The sequence below is a fragment of the Corylus avellana genome, chromosome ca6 (genome assembly GCF_901000735.1).
Source record: "Corylus avellana chromosome ca6, CavTom2PMs-1.0".
NCBI lineage: Eukaryota > Viridiplantae > Streptophyta > Magnoliopsida > Fagales > Betulaceae > Corylus > Corylus avellana.
Window position 1 is genome coordinate 22,127,875 of NC_081546.1, and position 9,708 is coordinate 22,137,582.

The 9,708-nt window shown below is 34.8% G+C and overlaps 1 protein-coding gene across 1 annotated transcript; it reads right to left on the reverse strand.

Annotated features, from left to right (window-relative positions):
* Positions 1–2,117: 2,117 nt before the first annotated feature.
* Positions 2,118–4,393, reverse strand: LOC132184191 (uncharacterized GPI-anchored protein At4g28100). Its single transcript, XM_059597726.1, has 2 exons — positions 3,624–4,393; positions 2,118–2,843 (listed from the first exon to the last, which is right to left on the reverse strand). The coding sequence occupies exons 1-2, from the start codon at positions 4,299–4,301 to the stop codon at positions 2,508–2,510; spliced, it is 1,014 nt and encodes a 337-aa protein (XP_059453709.1). The 5' UTR covers positions 4,302–4,393; the 3' UTR covers positions 2,118–2,507.
* Positions 4,394–9,708: the final 5,315 nt, after the last annotated feature.

Sequence of the window (9,708 nt, forward strand, 5' to 3'; positions counted from 1 at the left end):
AAGATGACAGAAAAGTGGTCATAATCTCATGATAAAGAAAAAAGGAATTATACATTGAATTTTATTGTAATTGATCATTTATCTTTAGAGTAGCACACCCTATATTTATAGTGCAATGATGGAGGTGTAGTAGAGTTAGATATAGGGCAGTGTATGCAATCAATTTATGTCCATCAAGGCACGTGCGTCATGACTTTGGTACACCAACTTGGCCTCTCTAAAATTATTGATCATCATCTCATTGCCTTGGTGGATCATGGATGGGATGATGTTCTGGGTTGGAATCTAGGAGTAAAGTTGCTGAGATTGGGGAGAGATGGGCTGTAGATGTTCAAAAATTGAGAGCCTCTCGGTATTTTGTCTAGATTCGGTTGGGATCTAGCAATGACTCAGTTGAGGACTCCATCATAACTTAGCTGGACTTCATTGGGATTCGACCGGGATCCCGTTATGGAACCTCACTAAAACCCATAATACTAATATGATAGTCTCAATTAATTCTTAGATCGATATTAAAAATTATGAAATTGTCATATCAAATTTTACAATAAAAAATAATATATAACATTACTCATTTGCCTAACAGCACATCAAGGTTGTTACTTTTAAAACAAAACCTACTTAGCCGCATGCAACAAACTTCCAATTTCCTTTGAGGTACAGATTTTTGAATCACACTTTCTCTTGAATCCCCCACCAAAAAATCATGGGCCTAGGGTTTAAAATTTCTCTTAAGGATCTTAGAGAAGAAAAATCATGGGCCTAGAGTTTAAAAACTCTCATAAGGATCTTACAGAAGAAAAACCATGGGCCTAGTATCTTCAAAAGCGCGGCCCACAAACAAAGAGAGACGCCCCGAGATTTTTTGCATTCGTTAAGCTGATTTTGCAGAGTGGTTCCTTGCTCTTTGAAGCTGAGCTTAGATTCTCATGTATTATACAAAGAAAGTTGAACTGAGAGATTTTCATCACAAGTTTTCCGCAGCATATTGGTTATGAATATTTCCAATAAATCTGAAAAGTTCCAAACTCTAATCGACAAATATTTTTTTTAGTAAAAATATTGGGTTGAAAAAAATCATTCATTTAATTATTAAGTTGTCATACGAATTTAGAGTAACTTCTATGGGATTGTGGCACATGTTGAGAAATAGTCTCACGTTATCTGTAGACAAGATTTTGGGCATGTTTATAAGGAATTGGCAACCCTTTCTTATTAAACCGGTTTTATGAGCTGAGTTGGGCCCATAAATTTCTTCATGATATCAGAGCTTACCACAGGATAAATGAGGACCCACACTACTTACCCCATAATAAGGACCAGGAAAAATACCGACTTGTACGTGAAGGATGGTGTTGAGAAATAATCTCACATTGCTTGTCGACAAGATCTTGAGCATGTTTATAAAGAATGGACAACCCTCTCTTATTTAACCGATTTTATGAGCTGAGTTAGGCCCATGAATTTCTTCGGCACAAACTCACCATTTTGTGACATTCAATGAGAAATTGACAAATCAAGAAAACCAAATGAAAACAAAACACTGGATCATAACAAAACACCGGATCTTTTAAAAAAAAAATCTCCATCTACTATCTTGATTTCACACACATTTTCTTCTCTTTTCTTTTCTTTTCTTTTTTTAATTAAAAAAAAAAAAAAAAAACTCTTCCTACCCAACAACTAAACACAAATGGAGATTTTTTATTTTTATTTTTAATAGACTTGTTTACTTTTTTAAAGTTGTTCCAAGTAGACTTGTCAATCTCTCATTGGAGGAAACAAAAGGGTGAGTTTGTGCCACATCCCTATAAAAGTTATTTTTTTAAGACATTTGTCTTCAAAATATGTGATTCTTACATATATTTTAAAAACAGACATCAATTTAATAAACTAGATCGGAGGGAAACTTTGTTCAACTCAAATGGCCACTATTTTTATTGGTCTCCCTTAAAGCAATGTCATCGAATTGGTGTACTGGTTGGCTGTTTTAACATCATGTCCCAACCAACCCCCACCCCCCACCATTATAACTCAATTTCATTGTCATTATATTGATCTTCAAACAAACAAACAAAAAATTCCTTCTTTTTCCCTATAATCCCAAACAATTAACATTGAGAAACTGTTGTTATACACTTTGGATGCTTTATTTTAAAATCAAATCGTTTCTTTGTCCTCTCCAGCATTGCAGGCTGCAGACCAAATCCTTAATCTTCTCTATATATATAAACCAAAGAAGATAAGGGTCCATTGCTTTTTTTGAGATGTTGACATTCTATAAATTTCCCGTGAAGCACACAACTGTCCCAAATGAATGCCACCAAAACAAATCGGCCATGATCGAAAAATTGTCTCTCCAAAACCAAGCACTAGTCTCTATAAGCACGTGTTAATGGAGGCCCACATCGAAACTTTACCTACACTAAACTTTACCTACAAACAACAAACTGGGCATCTCATATTACCAACAACAGAATAGAGTTACAACAAGAAGTGCTAGCTTTTCACATGAAGGTGAAGAACAACATATACAGGCAACAGAGTAATAGAATGCAGAGGTAGATGGGTGCTCTAAGGTGGTTGTTTGATGAAGAGTGGGTGGAGATTTCGGAGGAATCAACCGCCAGCGGCATTCCGTCGCTGTTGAGAGTGCACGACCGGGGATCGGTGCCGGTCGTGCTCATCATGATGGCTCGGATGACCGACGAAACCGTGTGGATGTAAGCCGTTCGATTCTTGGCGAGCAGCCATGTGAGACCCATTAGCTGACACTCTTTGTTGTGCATTTTTGTGGTCCTGGCCTCCGATTTGCTTGAATTCAAAGTTTTCTTCTTGTTAAGCTACACCAAATTATTGTCTCAATTAGAAAAACCAAGTTTTTTATGTTACTAATTGGTAATAGTAGGTGCAACATCTAATCAAAATCTGCTAAAACCTGCACATTAGAAAGCCTTTAAAGTAAAGGACAGTTTTCTCAATGAACAAAACAGTCTATAATTTGAAGAACAGGGTTAGATTATGGCAACAGTCTATCTTGAAAGTCAACCTTATAACGGAAATAAATAAATAGAAGCATAAAAAAAATAAACATGCATCAGTTTTACGTGCCTATAATTAAGCATTCTAAGGAAAAACTCGTGACTCTCATCATGTAAAACCCAGTGAAAACAACAGCACGGGAGGGCTAAATTCTTGATGGCAGTCCAACTCGCCTTTGGGCGCGTGTAATACATCTTTTTTGTTTTTTGTTTTTTTCTCCTTCAATTTCAAACTCCTATTTGTTTCTCTAAAAGGAGAAAAAAATGAAAAAATAAAACTACTTTTTTTTCCCTTTCATTATTTTATTTACCTTCATTGGGATAAAATGGTGTTTCTCCAACCTCATCTTACCCTTTTTGTCACAAAGCGTGCTACACACGCTCTCTGATGGCGCGTGTAGAATTACACCAAAAGCTTGAAACACTAACTAAAATGGAGGACGAACTTTCCCAATTGCAGAGATTGGAAGGAGACCCTAATCTAATCAGATTATTGTTCTTCATGTTAATAGAAAAAGAAGCAGAAAGAAGAAATAGTTTCATGTTATTGGAAAAACCAATCAATCAGAGAAGAAAACTCACCATATAGAGACTGTTCAAGCACTTGGAGCACCCACCAAGACCTGGAAATCCATTGATATTGGAGCTGCTGCTCAAGCAATCCCTCTCCAACCTCTTTACACTTTCATCCCCAACGAGTTTCCCGTTCTGGGTCACCGAGAAAGCCTCCGGGCAGCTCAGTGGGTGGAGCCTTATGCCGCAGTAACAATACATCACGTCGCAGGTTTCATTGGGTCTCGCCACTTCTATTCCTTTGTTCTTGAGCGCTTTCCCCAAGTCATCCACGCAGGTTTCTGAATCGTCCGGCAGAAGTGGAAGGTCATACGACGTCGTGGTACCGCCGTGGCCTGCAGCCGCCGCGCTCACTCTGCTTGCCCTGCCCAGGGCAGTGGCAGAGTAGGCAGAGTACAGCCACGCGGCTAGCACGGGGCAGCACCGGCTGCGGTGGAGCTGCCCATTGGAGCCATCCTTGGTGGAGCCACATGCGGCCTTTATGCCGTGGAAGAGCTCGTCCGGGAGGTCTAGCGGGCAGCCAGCCGCATTGGATTGTTCGGGGAATGCAGGGATTGTTGCTGGTGGAGATTGGTTTGGGTGGAATGGGAGGATTGTGGCCGGGTCCGGGTTGGGCAGACCCGGAGTGGCGGGCAAGAGAATGGAGAAGAAAACAAGGACGGAGAAGATTGGTGGGTTTGGGGACATTGGTACAAAGGAAGGCTCTTTCCTTCTGCGTGTGATGAGAGGGTATGTGGGGGGTGTGGGTTTTGTTTTTGCTTTATGGTGTGGGTACTGTTGGAGGAGTAAAGAGACTGTTAAGTTGTAAATCTACGAAGGCAGTGGATTTTAGGGTTTGTCAATTTTTGATATGACTCATAAAATTAAAAGCTTAGAGTTTAGAAGTCCGATTTATTTAATTAAATATGTCCTATTATGGTTAACTTATATAGTCTTATACTCATACTTCGACACGACATAATGGCAATAAATTTTTGACATGACGTGCGAACTTAACACAAACTCAATACAAAATTAGATGGTTAGGATTAAGGAATTTGACCCATTTAATTAAATGGGTCGAGTTATTGTTGACCTATATAATTTATACACATTGCCTCGACAAGACTCAAACCCAACAGGTGAATACGAATTGCTACCCTTAGTGGATTTCATCTCGGGCAATTGGTTGCCTGAATTGTTAGTAATTTGTGACGAAATTCATTTGAAACTTACTTGTTCAAATAAATTTTGAGTTGTCCGATCAGTCACATAGCAATTTGGTATAATAATATGAAAGATTTTTATCTCAAATTTACTTATCCAAATAAGTTTTGGGTTATTCATCCACTTATCCAAACATCTATGTTGTGTTTGGCAAAGGAGTGGGCCGGACCACCGGACCCAAAAATCCAAATTCCTCTCAAAATCAATTTCAACATTTTTTTTTACATCACATCAATCACTTTTTATTACTATTCAATAAAAAAAATTACTACATAACAAATTTTTTGACTTTTTATACAAAACATTCTTACTTTTTTTTCACTCACATTAATCAAATCTGCTACAATTTTGATCAACTTCTTTGTTTAAACCCTTTGCCAAACACACCCGTAAATTTCACTTTGAGTCTTTCACATTAGCACATGTGCAAATAATTGGTGTGAATCTTATTTAGACAGCAATAAACCAATTGGTTGAAGTAAGGTGGGGGTGTTGGAGGGAGTGAAAGGAAAAGAAGAAAGGGGGCAAAAGGGTGGTGGGGTTGAGGAACCAGAGGGAGTGGGGCTTGGGTGAGTTTGGCAGTTTGCTACCACTAGATCTACCTTTAGTGTGGTTGCCTGCAAAGCTGGTGGGGATTAGAAATAGTATCATGAAGAAATCATTCATGGGGAAGGGGGGATTTATTTTGGGCTTACGAGGTATACATATATATTAGTAAAGCATGTACTGCATATGTATGCCCATTGTGATTGTCTTATTAAAAAAAAAAAGAAATGCAAATGAATATGAATAAGCATTATCTCTAATAAAATATTATAACATGCTCTAATATGAGTATAAATTTAAGTGTTTCTTTGGTCCCAAAATAATTGAGAATTTGCAAATGATACAAATATAATGATCTTCATGTTCTTAGGTAAGATTCAAAAAAAAAAACCAATTTAAAAGAGAAATGTTATTTCTTCAACTTCATTGAAAATGCACTTGCTAGACTCACTCTTCCTCCTCCATATATATATACACGAATCGATCTAGTGCTCAATAAGGGTTCGGCTAAGGGCTTCTGTGAGCTGTGTTTGAACATGTACGTTTTCAACTGAGTTGATTCCGAAAATCTAATACCTAACTTAACTCAGCTCAATCACATTCTTATGACTTGTTTGAGTGTGCGTTTGATAGACCTAAAAGTATATTTAACATTCAAAAAGTTCGTTTGAAAAAAAAAAAAATACCCATTTGATAAAAAAAAAAATTGAAAGTACTTTTAAGTATCCAAAAGGCTCAAAAATTGCCAAACGTACTTTTGGCAAAAGCTTAAAAATAAATTTTTTGCCAAAAATCGTTTTTATGACTTAAAAACTCTATTTCTCAAACACAATCTCAAACATGCTCTTAGTGCTAGTTGAATGCAAACAAACTTTCGTAATTACTTTCGAATTTAATCGCAAATTCGTAGTTGGCTCTCGAACTTAATTGCTCGTAGTGTTTTTCATATCTATATACACACATACATTATGCATATATTATTTGGTTCCATTTTATTTAAATAAACTCTGAAATTTCAATTACATAAATGTTCATACTATAAGTTTTAAAATCATTATAACCAATGAGTCTTTATTAACTTAGAATAAGAAAAACGTGATTTATGTTAATCGTTTAGCTAGCTCTCTCTCTCTCACACACACACACACTTAAATGAAGTAATCAGTAGTTTAAAGGTCTCTAATTTTGGGTATGAAAGTTACAAACTATGATTAACACGGAAAGATTGTTAATTAGTATCCAGTTAAGTCATGAACAGAGTTTACTATTATTACTTTTTGTTAACATAACTCTCAAGCTTTTAATTTTTATTATTTTACATCTATATGGTAGATATTGATACAATTGAAACTTCACATTTTAATTTAAAATCAAAATTAAACTCTAGAATATATTATATAATTATTCCATAAATTAAAGACCTCATATTTTATGAATAGTATAACCTCCCTCTTGATTCCCATTGTACCTATGGAAAACTCTTTTTGATGGAACCAAATCTATAATAAGCACAAAATGGGTGCAATTGTTCTTTTCCTCTTCGCCAAGTAAGGAGATGAATATATATATATATATATGAACTCACTAACATAGGCACTATAAGTTTACTCTAAAAGAAATACTCTCTTTACAAAATACCTAATTTAATGTTTTCTTTTAAAGATCATCAAACACATCCAATCTTTCTGCCAAATAAAGAAAATGAATTTCACAAAACTCCCTTAACTTCTACGCATTTTGAAATTACTTTTTCAATGTTAAAAAAAAAAAAAAAATCAATTTAAGGTATCAAACTTTTTATTTTTTACAATGTCCTCATCCGTTAGGATTTTCCGTTAAATATTGTCAAAATTCTCAAAATACTCCTTTAAAAAAAAAAAAATTGCAAAGATTTAGGTGCAAGTATTTTTGTTAAATCCTCACCAACGCCTGCATCTTTGCAATTCTTTATGATTCATTGATAGGATTCCGTTATTTTTAACAGGATTTAACGAAAAAATCTTAACATGAATGGGAAACTGATGTAAACCAAGTGCCTGGGAGTTCATGAGGAAGACACGTGCGGATGTAAGTGTGAAGACACCCCGAAGAGTTGTGACATGATCACAATCTCACGGAATTGCTGAAGCCCGTCTGGACAAGGAGATACCACCGTCCGGACGTGGGTAGTCCAGAGAGCCCCGTTCGGAGTCCCGTTCGAAGCTCGTTCAAATGAACGTCAGATAGAGAGCCCCGTCTGAAGTCCCGTTCAAAGCCAGTTCGAATGCCTATATTATTTTTCGTATTTTTACATTTCAGGTCAATCCCCGTCCAGACGAAAATATGTCCCATCCGAATGGTGATGCTGTTTTACTGCTTTATTTTAGTGACCGTCCAGACGGCATTATGTCCCGTCCGGACGGCCATTGTAGTTTCTTAAACCGGCTTTATTTATGTCTTTATTAGGTTTAGGGTTTGGGGGTCTATAAATACATGCTTATAGCCTCAAGAAACACAGCTTTTGATATTATTTGAGTTTTATGCAATAAGAAGCCTTGGAGTTGAGCTTTCTTCATATTTTCCTTCAAACCATAGATAAATTCTATAGTTTGGAGAAGAATTCTTAGATCATTGATAGACTCAAGGTCTAGAATTATTTATCTGTTCTTCTTTTTACTGTTTTCTTTGCATCCCACCAAGTTAGGCTGCATCATAAACATTACAAAAAATTGAAAGTTTTATACCTTAAATTGTGTATTTTTTTTAAACATTAGAGGGTAATGTCAAAACACATAGAAGTTCAAAGGAGTTTTGTGAAGTTTCCCTTAAAGAAAAAAAAAATCATACATTTGTTGTTTGGGTAATTTTCTTTAAATCAATGTTTGTGGGATATTAAAATTTGACCTATAATGTACTTAGGTTATGTTTGTTAAAAATTTTGTTTTCTATGGTTTTATTTGCATTCTCAAAACAAAAATAATAAACAACTCAAAACACAAATATGGCTACAATTGTAATTAGCTTATATATATATATTGGTTTAATTTGGGCCTCGATTTTTTTTTTTTTTTTTTTCTATTTTTTTTTTATGTTAAGTTTTTGGGGCTTGGATTTGATCGCAATTTCAAGGTAAGCAGGGAGTTTAAAATGTTGCAACAACAATCATAGAAAATTCCAAAGTACAATTAAGCATAGTGGCATTTATTATTGAGTGATGAAATCTAGAAAATCTCCAATACCCATGAAATTCTAGAGTCCAGATTGATTGGCTTTGATTACTAAGAAGAAAGAAAATGATCATTTGGGCTCTCGAGGCATGAATTGGAGACTGTGTATAAAATATTTACTAGGGTTTTCAATTAAACAAGATTACAAAATCTAATAATATATTATGTATTTTCTTAAGTACTTTTGAGACCTAAAACTAGTTGTAAAAAGTGTTGTAATTACCTTTTTGACTGTTGTCCAGGCTGAAACCCACTTGGGCATTCTTTATGCAAAGGAATTTAACAAAAAGTTTGACATTCTATTTAACAATAGAAGATGCACACCATAATTTATAACAAAAGGTGATAAAAAGACTTCACAGCTGTTGCAGTCCAACCCTTTATCGTACTTTGATGTTCTCTTTACGGGCCTACTCCATATTTATATAAAATATTTAGAGCCTCATATCTCTGCTATGCTCATCTGCTTTTTTTTCTTTTTTACTTTTTGTCTTTTCAGTTGTGTCTCGCAGTTTAAGGTACAATTCATCCTTAAAAATCGATTTTACGAAAAGTCGATTTATTTACGTATAGTAATCATTTTACTTAACCGGTGTTAGACATTTAGGATCGTAATATAATCATATGTTTTGACCTATTTTTGATTAGCATTTAGGTTAACATATGTAAAAGTGGATTAATCATCCCTATCTGTCTTTGATTTGTATGTAAGAAGATTTTATAGGCCTCTTAAATTGGTGTGAGATGAATTGTAGAGGAGAATTTGAACTCAAGACTTTTAGTTTGATATTGTGTTAAATTATCATTTATTTTATGAAAAAGTTCACAAATCCCTCTTAAATTTTAATGCGTTTTGAAAGTACAGTCCTATAGTTCAAAAACTCTTAAATTAAGGGTATCAAATTTTCACGTGTTTTGAAAGTACAATCCTGAAGTTCAAAAACTCTTAATTTAAGGGTATCAAACTTTTAATTTTTTTTAATTACCTTATTCCGTTGGAATTTTTCATTAAATCTTGTCAAAATTTTCAAAATATCAATTTCTTTTTATTAGAAAAAATAAAATAAAAAATTGTAATGATTCAAATGTTTATATATATATATATATATATAAAAACTTCTTTGCATATTTTTGCA